Source organism: Leptonotus elevatus, chromosome 15, assembly GCF_054856555.1.
Source record: "Leptonotus elevatus isolate MCC_2025b chromosome 15, RoL_Lele_1.0, whole genome shotgun sequence".
Taxonomy (NCBI): Eukaryota; Metazoa; Chordata; class Actinopteri; order Syngnathiformes; family Syngnathidae; genus Leptonotus; species Leptonotus elevatus.
Window position 1 is genome coordinate 4,584,948 of NC_141253.1, and position 13,623 is coordinate 4,598,570.

At 42.0% G+C, this 13,623-nt stretch overlaps 1 protein-coding gene and 1 long non-coding RNA gene across 2 annotated transcripts in view; one reads left to right on the top strand and one right to left on the bottom strand.

The window, feature by feature from the left end:
- The window catches only part of LOC147161659 (uncharacterized), a 31,067-nt gene that overhangs the window by 16,017 nt on the left and 1,427 nt on the right, over nucleotides 1-13,623 (bottom strand). The window contains exons 2-5 of the long non-coding RNA XR_015097210.1: nucleotides 13,428-13,523; nucleotides 12,230-12,346; nucleotides 10,633-10,840; nucleotides 6,947-7,140 (exon numbers count right to left, since the gene is read on the bottom strand). This is a non-coding gene — a long non-coding RNA (uncharacterized LOC147161659). The remainder of the gene's footprint in view (nucleotides 1-6,946; nucleotides 7,141-10,632; nucleotides 10,841-12,229; nucleotides 12,347-13,427; nucleotides 13,524-13,623) is intronic.
- Nucleotides 787-13,019, top strand: glis3 (GLIS family zinc finger 3). The gene is made up of 10 exons (XM_086096205.1): nucleotides 787-1,075; nucleotides 3,141-3,285; nucleotides 3,348-4,437; nucleotides 6,988-7,149; nucleotides 7,208-7,318; nucleotides 8,803-8,941; nucleotides 9,067-9,139; nucleotides 10,651-10,784; nucleotides 12,244-12,357; nucleotides 12,429-13,019. Exons 1-10 carry the CDS (start codon nucleotides 790-792, stop codon nucleotides 12,515-12,517), a joined length of 2,343 nt encoding a protein of 780 aa, XP_085952331.1. The 5' UTR covers nucleotides 787-789; the 3' UTR covers nucleotides 12,518-13,019.

Genomic DNA, 13,623 nt, shown 5'->3' on the forward strand with positions numbered 1-13,623 from the left:
AATCCAGAAAGTAAAGTAAGGGTATAAATATCTGTCCCTCTCAAAATAAAAGACGATTTGATATTTCAATACATGGGTGCGATACGATCGACGCGGTTCATTTAAAGTGGAATCATTCAATTTGGTTGGGTTCAATTGGTGTTACAGAGTGATTCAATACGGGTCAGTTGGAGAAGAACTTTATATACAGTGTAAAGTTCAATTTCAATACGATTCGATGGACTCTCAATCTTTTAAACCAAAACCGATTTTCTGATTCAAATCGGTTTTCGTCAAACCCCGAACAAAGAGACTGCAGAGTACATCCACCTACTCAGCCATGTTCTCGCCTGGCTTCGTTGAAGACTCCAAATTGGTGGGATGGCGAGTGGGACTAGCGCCCTGCAATTGCCTGGCGACCAGTCCAAAGCGTCTCCCCACTTCTCTCAGAAAAAAGGTCACCTAAGGTTCATTTAAGACTCTAAATCCATAGTTGTGATTTGTTTGTATGTACCCTGTGCTCGGCTGGCAATCAGTCCCAAGGTGTACCCTGCCTCCGAGTCTCGCCTAAAGTCAGCTGGGTACGACCCAGACCGCCCAAAAGACTAATGAGGACAAGAAAATGTATGAATAGGTGGATTTTACACAAATGCGTGCCAAGAGTGATCCAAGTCCAAAAGTCAACCAAGCTGGTTTAATATTACTTTTTTTTTCGGTTTCTTCTTCTTCTTCTTCTTCTTCTTCTTCATCTGGCAGGTATGAGACAAAAAACAACATGCCTAACCTAAAAGATCCGCATGAGCCTGGGCCATGAGCGGAAAGGGCTGCCAGCTCCTGGTGTCGCCATGCGGCGTGTCCCCGTCGCTGGGGAAGATGCGAGGGCACCGGTCCCAGACCGTCAAGGTGCCCATGGCTTCCCCTCCGTGGGGCGGTCCGCCCTTCTCGGGTGCCAACAAAGTGAGCGACAGCGGCCCCGTGACCCTGCCGAGCCTGAGCCTCCGCAGGAAGGTGTTGACAAATGGGAAGCAGGACGTCAAGCCGTCAGCGTCGCTGCTCCGGCGAGACGCCGACATCCAAGGAGGCTCTTCCCAAAAAGGTAACTATAGTGCGGACACTCCTAAATACTGAAGCGGGTACGCACATTTTGACGATCGGGCCAAATTTTAATATTTTTCTCTGCCTTGTGATGAATGTCAGCAAAGGTGTGATTATTGGATGTCGCGGAAAGATTAGCCTGAGTAATTTCCTTTGATTTGTGGGGTATGTTAACAGTGTTTTTTGTTTTGTTTTGTTTTTTACTCACTCTCACACTCTCACTCTCTCACTCTCTCACTCTCTCACTCTCTCTCTCTCTCTCTCTCTCTCTCTCTCTCTCTCTCTCTCTCTCTCTCTCTCTCTCTCTCTCTCTCTCTCTCTCTCTCTCTCTCTCTCTCTCTCCTCTCTCTCTCTCTCTCTCTCTCTCTCTCTCTCTCTCTCTCTCTCTCTCTCCCGATCTGCTCTGAAAAGTATTGGGGGAAGAAAATGTTAAACCTATCCAATATGTACTGATTTGACCATTTTTTCCTCCATTGTGATCTATTGTGAAAATATTTTTCTGAATGGTTATCCTTTGGTGCGTTGGTTTGTTAAGAGTTGGTTTTACCGCTCTAAAGACCGTTTATCGTAAATGTTGAATTTGTTCAATATTAACGACGGCACATCCTTAGGTGTGAGGTCAACAGGTTTAAAGCGGGATTCATGATTGTCGGTGAAGATATTGTTCGTGTGCAGGTGTGCTACAGAAAGATTATCTCGGGTGATATAACCTGTGGTGTGAAGTGTGTTAAGATTGATATTTCCTCCCTGATCTGCTCGGAAAAATGGTCAGGCCGACCATCGTAAATATTAAATTTGCAATGATTTTTAGTGGAGATATCGTTATGTGTGATGTGCCAAGAAAATAAATAAGAAGAAAAAGCTCGCCCCCCCCCCCCCCCCCCCCCCCCCACATCCCTAAAACAAACCTCAGCCCCACAACCTCTGTTTTGTCTTTAACATACCGATGAAGTCATGAGCAGGTTTGGGAGAAAAAAAAATCCTCGTTTTTCTCAAGCTGCCTCACCTCACCTGAAGTCTCCAACCCGGGTCACACACTCCAGGATGAAAATATGTAATCAACCGCCACCTACTTCTCACCTTGCTCTCCCATGCGGTCATCTTGTCCGACCTCTAGGTCTCTTTTTTTTAATTTTTTTTATTGATAATTAACCAAACATGAAGCTGCTCCCTAAAGTAAGTTTGCACGGTGGGGAAGGTGGAACGAGCCGAACAACTCATTAGTGATTAACAGAGCTGAAGGTGTCTGCGGCTGCTCAGGTTGTCAAGGGAAATTCCGGAGCTAAAAACAAACACGTAGGATTTATATTTGTTTGGAGGTCTGGCGGTTAACTTTCTCCAGGCAGAGTCTAGCGTTTGATTCGGGTCTATCTGTGGGTGTAACCCACTTTTAGTACCCCTGTAATCCTGCATATCAAAGTATGTGGATTAAACTTGATTACTGAAGCAGTAACCGGTTCAGATCGTTCGGAGCCTTAAAACAATCTGGTCTTTGTTTACTTTGGTCACAACGGAGGGAAATGCTTCAATTTGGCCCAATACCCAAGTTTACTTTACTTTTTTTTTTTTTACTGCTCTTACTGTGAGATACAAATTGTTGGTTCTTACAGATGTGGCAAATCCAGATCCAGAAAGTAAAAACCTTGCCACAGAATAACTGATGTTTTCGTTTATCCTGTGGTGTGCGGTGTGTCAAGAGGGATCTTTCCTATCTGATCTGCTTGAAAAATGGTCGAAACCCAGAGGTAAAAAATCCAGAGCCAGAAAGTAAAAAAATAAAATAAAAAAAACTCTGCCACAGTTTAGCTTTAGCCACAAAAGAACTGGTGACTAAAGCCAAAATGTGACAGAGTTTTTACTTTCTGGATCTGGATTTACCTTCTCTGAGTTCCAACCATTTTTCAAGCAGATCAGAGAGGTAAAGTCACTCTTGGCACCCTCCACACTCACAGGGTAAAATAAACGCTCAGGAAAACATATTAGGAAAAACCCGACAAAAATCTGGCCTCTGCTGACTTTGATCACAAGGTCGTCAAAAATTCTCACATTTTACATTTGTCTCGCAGGTAGTGGTGGTTCCAGACCTGCCATTGAAATTCTTGGACATCCTGCCGGTTCAAACCTCACGGTAACCAGCGTTCCAATGTCGGTTGTCCCTGGTCATCATCAACACGATGTTGTGGCGTCTTATCACCCACCTCTGGATGCCAGGTAGGCAACAACATCACCAGCCTCATTAAGCCTACAAGTGCAGAACAATGTTGTCGTTTCAGGTCAGTACTGTCCAGAGAATCCCTGGCATCCACCACCCTTAGTCTGTTTGAAACCCAATCAGTGTTTAGCGGACGAAACGAATGGCCGTTTGGCTACCGCGTCCTTCCCCCTCTGGGTCAGGCACCGTCTTCCGCCAGTGAGCAACTCTGCCTCCCCCCCGGCACAGCCATGTCGGGCACGGAGGCCTCTGGCGACGCCAGCACGCCAGCCTCCCTGCCCTCGTACCTTTTCATGGCTGATGTCGGAAGCCCCAGACAGCACAACGCGAAGAAGAGAGCTCTTTCCATGTCGCCGTTGTCCGATGTGATGGGAATTGATTTCAACTCCATCATACGCACCTCGCCCACGTCCCTCGTGGCATATATCAATAGCTCGCCGGCCTCCCACCCTACAATCTCGCCTGGCCAGTCCGAGGGCTATGGCCACTTCCTGGGTGTGAGGGGCTCTTACGTCTCCCACGTTCATCCCTACGCTATGCCGGACTCGTCACGAGCTCTGATTACACCAGGCGAGTGCAGCTATAAGAAGGTTCTGAAAGAGGGCGGGGCTCTGGAGAGTCAGATGGCGAACATGGTCGTGGAACAACAGTGCCTTCCAATTTCAAAGGAAGCGCATGCGTTGGGAAAGATTTCAGAAACCTGTAGAGAAGAACTGCAGTCAGATCCGCTTCCTCGCGAAGAAGCGACTGTCCCTCGGGGACCGCCACCACCGTACCACTCCCACCGACACCTCCACCTTTCCAGAAGTCACCACAAACTAAGGCCTCAAGACAATCTCAATCAGGGTTCCGTGGTTCTACCCCGGCATGGCATCAGTTTTTTACCCCAGATTCCGATGCTGGAGGAAGAAGAGGGCGAATCGGAGGACTTTGGCGCCCACTGTTGCTTGTGGACGAATTGCAGCGCCGTCTATGACCAAAAGGACGAGCTCGTGAAGCACATAGAAAAGCTTCACGTGGACCAGAGCAAGGCCGAGGACTTCACATGCTACTGGGCGGGCTGTCCTCGGAACCTCAAACCTTTCAACGCTCGTTACAAGCTCCTGATCCACATGAGGGTCCATTCGGGAGAGAGGCCCAACAAGTGCACGGTAAACCATCTATTCAAATTCTCTATACCGCTAATCTTCATTAGGGTCGCTAGGTAAACGGATCTCGGAAGACTTGGGGCAAAGTTGCCGGTCAACCACAAAAGTCCTCAATGGGGTGACATGAGACATTCCAAATCAAAATGTCACAGTTCGTCCGTTCAAAACACATCAATGCCACTTGTCCTTCGTGAGCCAGAACGTAGCCCGCTAACAAACAACCAAACACAAATGTGTCTCCACTTATGTTTTTGTTTCCACAGTTCAACCTTAGTTGCGCTGGGCCGAATGCCATTCTGACTGTTTTGAGTTTCATTCAGATATGCTGCAAACCTTTTTTTCTCTTGATATTTTCTTAAATGTGCCATGAAATATTTCCCATTGTCGAGACTCCCACTTTGCATTCCTTCCCCCCCCGGCCCCCCCCGTGTCTTTTTCGCTCACTCCCCACTGGGAAATTACATAGGACGCAGACGAATAACGCACAACTCCGGCCAAGACACGCTTCATGCGTCCGCCATCAACGAGTCAATTATTAACAGCGTGCGTCGCGGCTGGCGACCTTTTGTGAGAAAATATTCACTTATTGCTCCAAGCTGCTGCTGTTGCGATGGGTGGTGTGCAAATTGTCATATTTCTACTGCTGGTCTCTGTCACTGTTTGATTTGCACTTTGATGAGTTTTCTTATACATTACATCAACACTGCAGTCCTTTCTCGGCACATTTTTTTTTTTGGGATAACCTAGCAGGAGATTCTCGCTGGATGCTAAAATGTTAAAATCTCATGCAAGACTATGCTAAAAGCTCAGTGGTTTCTGTTGGCGAATGAGTAGCAGGTGCCGAATTCGATGTGCGGTATGGAAACGAGAAGCAGTTGGGAACAATGGAGTCTGCTCATGTTTCAGCGTGAACATAAAGAACAAGCCCAAACTTGTACCTGCAACGGTATCACTTGTTTGATGCTGTTTGCGAACATAACATAATCCTGGACTGGCTCAGCTATTTGCGGATGTCGCTATGATTTATATGAGGCTTGAACCACCACACCAATTGTTTGGAATACCTTGTTTTTTCTTGATTTCTTGATTTTTAGGGATTTCTTCCCTTAAACACACTTAACAAAAGATAATAACTCTCACTTAAGCTTAAGAAAGCGATGGAAATGTCAATTTTTTTTTTAAGAATACCGTACTGTGAACGTTGTGAATGAAGTACTTCTATTATTTCTGAATTTGTAGCGAGTGAAGTCGTGCGATTAGTGAATAACAAATGAGCAAACGGTGAGAGTATGCGAGGAATCCACACAATAACAAAATAGGACACGCTCTGTGTATTTCCTCCATCGGGCCTAAACGTGGAGGACATTCCAACCCCCTGCGAACAGGAAGACAGAGAGTAAACATCTGGACTTGGAATTGAAAAACTTTGCTGAGTCGCATATTTGGTGTATGCGCTCATCGAGATGACATGACACTGCAAAAAAAAATGTAATCTTAGTTTCATCCTGTTTGTAAGACATGAAACATGATGCAACCAGCACTAGTAGTTAGCAAGTCTGCCTCAGGTTCTAGGTTCGAATTTCTGCTCCACTCTTTCTGCGTGGGCTTTAGATGTTCCCCTGTGCTCGAGTGGGTTTTCTCCGGGTACTCCAGCCTTCCTTGCACAAATTGGAAAACATTTTTTGGTGGCCCTTCATGATTAATTATCAAGGAGCCCAGAAGTAAGAATAAACCCAGAAGCTCAGAACTGTGGGGCAGACGTGCCAACCATTAGTACACTGTGCTGCCCCATTCAAAACCTTTTATTTTTTTTATTTTTTTTTTACAAAGGCATAATGTTTTGATACAGCTCTATTGAATCTCATTGTGTTAATGTTGTGTCTGAGAAGTGTTTATTTAGCAGATGATCATGTGCAAATATTTGGACCGAAAATACAGGCAGAACACCGCCATGTGTAGAAACACTGCTCTCTGCTGGTATCTCGACAGTACTAGCAAAGCACACGTTTAAACAAATGAGGCAATGTGCTCATTTGGAGTTTTAAATTGACATTAAATATCCCGTAACATTAGTAACATCTGACCGCCTCCTCGCACTGTGATTTGCTACGATGAAACGATGAGTGCTAAATGTGCGCGACGGTGCTGCATCAGGACTGATGGCTTCACATCATGGTTAAAAATAAATAAATAAAAGCACGAAAGAATCAGTCCGCTGCATATTTAACACTCATTATGTGAAAGATAGTGTTTTAGCAATGACTGCTTGTTTTCATGCTTCAGTGTGAGACTACATAAATTTCAGGTTTTTAAGAATTTTTTGATTTTTTTTTTTTATAATAATTTGCATTTCCACCCACACATCAAGGCCAAGCAGGCTGTGTTATGGTGAGTTCCAGCGAGCACGCTCACAGCTTTCATTTACCCTCAAAGGAGGACAAAAGCGGCTGAGGTCCTTCTCCGTGAGATTATCAAAAAAAATATATAAATGCATGCAAGAGAAATACCTCACCATGATTAAAGCGTCACTCCTCTTCTTTTCTTTCCTCGCAGTTCAAGGGCTGCAAGAAGGCCTTCTCCCGCCTGGAAAACCTAAAAATCCACCTGCGCAGCCACACGGGGGAGAAGCCGTACCCCTGCCAGCATCCAGGATGCTTCAAGGCCTTCAGCAACTCCAGTGACAGAGCCAAGCACCAGCGCACGCACCTGGACACAGTGAGTGGCGCATTTCCAACGTAAACGTCTCCAATCAGATTTCGATGTCTGCGTTTAGAAGCCGTACGCGTGCCAAGTGCCGGGCTGCGCAAAGCGCTACACTGATCCCAGCTCGTTGAGGAAGCACGTCAAGTCCCATTCGGCTGCGGAGAGGCAGCTACGGAAAAAGGTAGGAAGCGGGTGGGTGCATGCTTTAAATCAAGGGTTCTTCAAGGGGGGGTCCAAAATACCAAATAAGAAAAAGAAATCCACCACTGAACTTGTCATCTATTTTCTATTTAATTATAGAACCTCTTTTATATGGAATAATGAAATAAGAGATAGCGCCATATAAATCTGATGCATTATTATTATTATTATTATTTGACCTATACAGTCAAAAAAATAAATAATCAAGTCAAGTCAACATACTGTTCATTTCAGTGCATAGTGTTACTGTGGTAGAGTGAATTATCCATATCATGCTCTCTGCACCCAACGCTGCAAAGAAACTTTACCATAGCAACCAAAAATTTTACATTTTCTTTAAACATATTGCTGAAAATATCAAAATGCTTCTTTGTTCAAACATCCACCTACGGCATGTTAACGGAGCCAGCAGGTCGTAAACTACTCCTTTTGTCACCATAGATACAACCTCTGTGGTTGATAAAGCTTCCCACATAACAAGCTCTTTAATTACTTTTTGAACTAACTTTTTAAATTAATCTGCCTGCCTGCCTGTCTGCCTGCCTGCCTGTCTGCCTGTCTGCCTGTCTGCCTGTCTGCCTGCCTGCCTGTCTGCCTGTCTGCCTGTCTGCCTGTCTGACTGACTGCCTGCCTGTCTGCCTGCCTGCCTGTCTGCCTGCCTGCCTGTCTGCCTGTCTGCCTGTCTGCCTGTCTGCCTGCCTGCCTGTCTGCCTGTCTGCCTGTCTGCCTGCCTGCCTGTCTGCCTGTCTGCCTGTCTGCCTGTCTGCCTGCCTGCCTGTCTGCCTGTCTGCCTGTCTGCAATCCATCCATCCATCCGAAAAAGTTGGCTTCATTTGGTTTCAAACTCTCTAGTCAGAGTTTGTTAAAAGTACAAGCCCATAAATTTGCCCACAATGGCTGCTTCCAACATTCATAGCCGACTTTCTGTTCAAGTTTGGGCATAGCTTCCTTAAGACTTTTTTGGGATGTCATGTTGGGACAAACATAAGGAATTAGGGTCATACGCATGCATTTCATCATGATGATATATACAGTACATATTTGGATATACAGTAATAAGTCTACACACCCATGATAAAATGCATCCTGGACCATCTGGACTTTATCTGGGGTTTATCAGAGGCCCTTTAAATAAGGGCAGGTGTGCGCTAACGACCATTTAACATGAGTTTGAATGTGGATGGTTCATTCTGAACACAGCCACGTCCTCAGTTATCCGGGGGAGGATGTTATACACTTGTGCAAACACATTAACTCAGTTCATTATTTGTACTTGCCTTTTTTTTTTTTCAGTTGAGATGTACAGTTTATAGGCCAAATGAATGGTTGAAATAGTTTGTCTCATTTATTTTTACCTCACAAAAACCTGGCACTTGAACAGGGGTGTGTAGACTATTCATATCCATTGTACATGCTTTTAGTAATGGTACAGTGCTAATGTCCATTATGTGTCATTTTCCTTAGATGAAATCCACAGCTGATGTGACCCAAGAGCCTCTGACAGACTGTTTAACCATCCACCATTTGCACCCTAGCTTCTCTCCACCAGCCAAAAGAAACAACTCGATAGCGTCCTCCACAGCCTCTCAAGAGCTATACTCATGTATGTAAAATGCCCCCCCCCCCCACCCCACACATATTCCTAGCAGATATTTATACACTATCCATTAGACTTACATTGCCGTTGGCTGCACTCTAAGTGTACGATGTCCTTCTTTCCCCCCTCAGCTGCTTCCCAGGGAGGAGACTCCCCCCACAAACCTCACTCAGCTCTTATGTGCACCTTGCGAGACAATCACAGGTGACAATCACAATGGCATGTTCTTTAAATAGCATTTTATTTTGTACTTAGATGTTGTATTATAATGGGTTATATTATATTGTAAATATATTTTGTATTATAAATCTATTAAAATATTTTTTACATTATAAATATGACAATAACATTTTTACTTAAAATAACTAAAATAGAGTATCATGGCGGAGTCGCATTCATTAGCCAATGTAATGAGATATATTATAAATCTATTAAAATCTTTTTTACATTATAAATATGACAATAACATTTTTATTTCAAATAACTAAAATAGAGTATCATGGCAGAGTCGCATTCATTAGCCAATGTAATGAGATCCAGCACTAGAGTAATAAAAACAATTGTTTTATGTTATGCTAAATTTTTACGAATTAAACAATTAACAAGATTACATATTATTAGAAAAAAAAATCCTAATCCATACATGTAATGTGGCTGTGTCAAAAATAAACTGATCACATTCAAATAGTTTTAGTGCTTTCTATCTATTTACTTAATTTAATTAAAAGTTTCCATTCTAAACGTCATATTGCTTTCATTTAAAAACAAAACAGATTTTGGAATACGCGAGAAGCCAATTTGCCTTCTTTTAAAGCGCTTCCAAGGCCGTCGTATGCAGGATTTCTGTGTCAGAGCGAGCAGATGCTTCATGGCTCCTCGCTGGCTACGATTGTCCTCCGAGCAGCAGTAGGCCCTGAACCCGCACTGCAGGATTCTGGGTAGACAATCAGCCCGTAAAAGCAGAGCTCGCCTCGCTTCATTGGTCTAGACTAGGCGCCATTAAAAGGATGCTATAGCCACCGACGGGAGCGTCCGAGGAATTTGATAAGTGAATCGTAAAATGTAAAAGAAGAAAAAAAAATACCATTCAAACTACAGCGGGAGCGTGAGGCCTGTGCCGTAAGTACTTCTTGGATGTTAAATCAATTGTAAAATCCTCGTTGCTGTTTTGTGGGATCGCTTGGTGCTTATCCAGAATTTGTGCAATGTCAGGAACACTTTGTCGCCGAGTGAACATATTTGACCAATCAAAAGCAGCCGGGATGTCACATGACTGCACATCTGTGTCTGTCTGAAATGTTGGCATTTCAGCCTACACCACTTTGAATATGAGAAACATACAAGAGGCTGTCTGGGTCTGCGTTTGTAATACTCAACTTTATTTATTTATTTATTTATTGTTATTTTATTTATTTATTGTTATTTTATTTATTTATTTATTTTTGTTATTTTTTTATTTTATTTTTTTTTGTTATTTTATTTATTTATTTATTTTTAGTTATTTTATTTATTTATTTATTTATTGTTATTTTATTTATTTATTTATTTTTTGTTATTTTATTTATTTATTTATTTATTTGTGTTTAATTATTTATCATTATTATTATTATTATAATATTTATTTATATTTATTATCTTTTTTTTTTTTTAAAGCACTATAGAAAATATATGGATGTATTGTATGAGTATTTACATACATAATTGTGATATTTCAGGTTTGTTGATCCTCCCCCTGGCCAGCTCTTCTGCACTGATCCGTGCCCGCCACTCTCGCGTCTCCTGCATCCTCCCAGTGGCGCATCCGTGCAGCCCGGTCGGCCCACCGAGCCGGCAGCGGACCACAGCCCAGGTAAATTCGTGGAAGCTCATCATCACCAGCGCAGTGAAAAACAAGTCCATGGCGCGCTGCCAAAGAAAAGGTTAAAGTGTAAGTTTGGCATGTGAAGAGCTTATTAGCGGTTGCGTGGGTGGCGCTTGAACAATCTGTTTTGAGCAGATTATTGTCACATGGCAGCATATCTTGACGATGAAGTGAGGCAGGTGGAGAATAAAGTGTCTCAATTCTGTGTACCTTTAAATAGACAATACCCCAGCATCTTGCATAGGTTTGACAGGTAAGGTGTCAAAAGGAAAAAAAAAAAGATCATTTTGCACCACTGTGAGAAGAACGGGGTTAGAAAAGGAATTCTTTGCATCACAGTGGCTAATTAAAGCTGTGAGCAATGATGCCCTGAAATCTCCTTTTTTGCATTGTGAATCCTCAATCATCAAACTTTAGCGCACTCATTAGGCAAAAGAGCGTGGCAGTTTAGTGGCAGTCGGCTGTTTATAGGGGCTCAAATTAGGGAAATCTCGTAGGAATATGTCAAATTATGCCCAATTTCAGTGCATATTTGGGTGATTATTTTCCCAAAATGTACACAGGTAGATAATGATTTAAATTGAACTAAAGTGCATGCATGTCTACCAGGATATAATTACTTGCAAATATTGTTGACTTTGGGACTTATTGAGGCCCCCAAAAAAGTGCTTCATTTGTTGAAAGAATAATAATTAAAGCAATGTTCCTTAGTAAACTGGAAATTACTTCTAATTGAGTGTGTGACAAGGTTATTTTAGTTAACGAACACGAACACAAAAAAAACTAAAAAAAAATACATTTCAAAAAACAATTTCGTTAACAAAATACAATGAAAACGAAAATGCTTTTAAAAAAAAAAAAAACTAACTGAAACTACATTTTATTTACAAAACTAACTAAAACTAACTATAATTATAGCGAAAATGTCCTTTGTTTTAGTCTTTGGTAATTAATTTAATGCATGAGCCTTTGCGATGATTTTAAATGTGATTTTAAGTAGATTTATTTAATTAACCGGAATAAGGACGTTTGCAAGCGTGTCACATAGAAGTGACGTCATCGAGCAGCAGCCAATAGAAAAGCGCCTTCAGATGACGGAATGCAACACTAGGTAAGAAATGAGTTACTTTTTTCATTTTACCATGGTGTTTATTAAATATTGCGCACAAGTATAATACACTTTTAAAAAACTAAACAAAAATGAATACTGAAACTAACTAAAACTAAACTAAAACTAAGCATTTTTTTATAAATAATAAAAACTAACCGAACCACCCTGAAAACTAATTAAAACTAACTACATTTAAAAAAAATAAAATAAAATAAAAACTAACTAAAATGAAAATTCCCAAACTATAATAACCCTGGTGTGTGTAATTCCCAAACTATAATAACCCTGGTGTGTGTGTGTGTGAGATAAATGAAGATGTTACCTGGATGCTTGTAGATCTCTCAGGGCGGATGTCGGCGCTATTTCCTTACGACGGGACGTCAACGCGGGCCGAGTCCAGCCACCTCATGCGAGTGGACGTCTTCGGAAGCAGCAGGGCCTGCGACACAGGTAATGAACACCTGTGGATATCATCCTCACAAGTTTCCACGACTTCTCAACGGTGTGGATTCACCCTGCAGGGTTTGACGCCCTAACGTCAAGAGGGGACTTCTTCAACGTGATGGACCCCCAGGTCGGCCAAGTGTTCCGCAACCACACAGAGGAATGACAACACCCACCTGTGGCATTCCAGTCTTTGCACTATTTTTTTTTTATAAATGTAATATCGATAGCACATACACTTTTGTTTCCAAATTAGAGGGTGACTTTATATTGCAGGATGCAGTTAGGTCTAGATATATTTGGATGAAGATTACATCAGGGTTTTTTATTTTATTTAGTTTTTTACTTTTTGGGTCCAGGTATCCCAACATAACAGAAATGAAACATAACATGTATACCACTAATGGGAATTCCAAAATTGTTTGATGTTACGGTAAAATATTCAAGTCAATATTTCTTAATGAAAATATATAAACCCTCTTTTGATTCAGATTATCAGATCGGGTAAATAAATGAGGCTGAGATTACTACTGATACTTTTGAACCAACCGTATTTGGATGTCGAGTACATCTGTCTGTAAATCTGGTGCATCAATTTCCACCTCCAGCCAGGAGGCTTACATTAGTAACTATAGTAACAAGAAAAGGTTATCATTTCACTGCAATGTTCCTAGACATTTTCCGAGCTGTAAAAAAAAAAAAATTATAAACGTTTTTTTAATTACTTTTTTTATTTAAAGCATGTTATTCTTATTACAAAAATCAATGGACCTTTTAGTCAACTATTTTCACAGTACTACATCATCTTTACACTCAATTGAAATGATGATGAGAGCTGCTGATTTGATTCCAACACATTTGTGCAAGTTCCTTCGGAAACATGCACCTGTTGGCCTTTGAAGTCTCACTTAATCATCCATCCATTAATTAACAGTAAGGTTAAAAAGATAAATAAAAAGCAGATTGCATTTCCACACCCCAAAGTTAGCAGTCTCACTTTCCGTAAGTCATCTTAAGGCTAAGCATACGATCAACCACTTCTGTGATGGAAACCGCTTTACAGGTGTTGGCAATACCTGGACATGACGGACGGGGCATTCCTGGGGTGAAGCCGCACTGTTGGTCAGGCAGGCATCCCTCATCGCAGCGGCGTGTGTTATTGTTTTTTTCTTCTAGAAATCGAAAGGACAAAATGTTTTACAATTCTTCCACCGGAGTTCGGCTTGTTGCTTAGCAACAACAGCTTTTTCCAAAAAGCATTTGCTTAGCTAA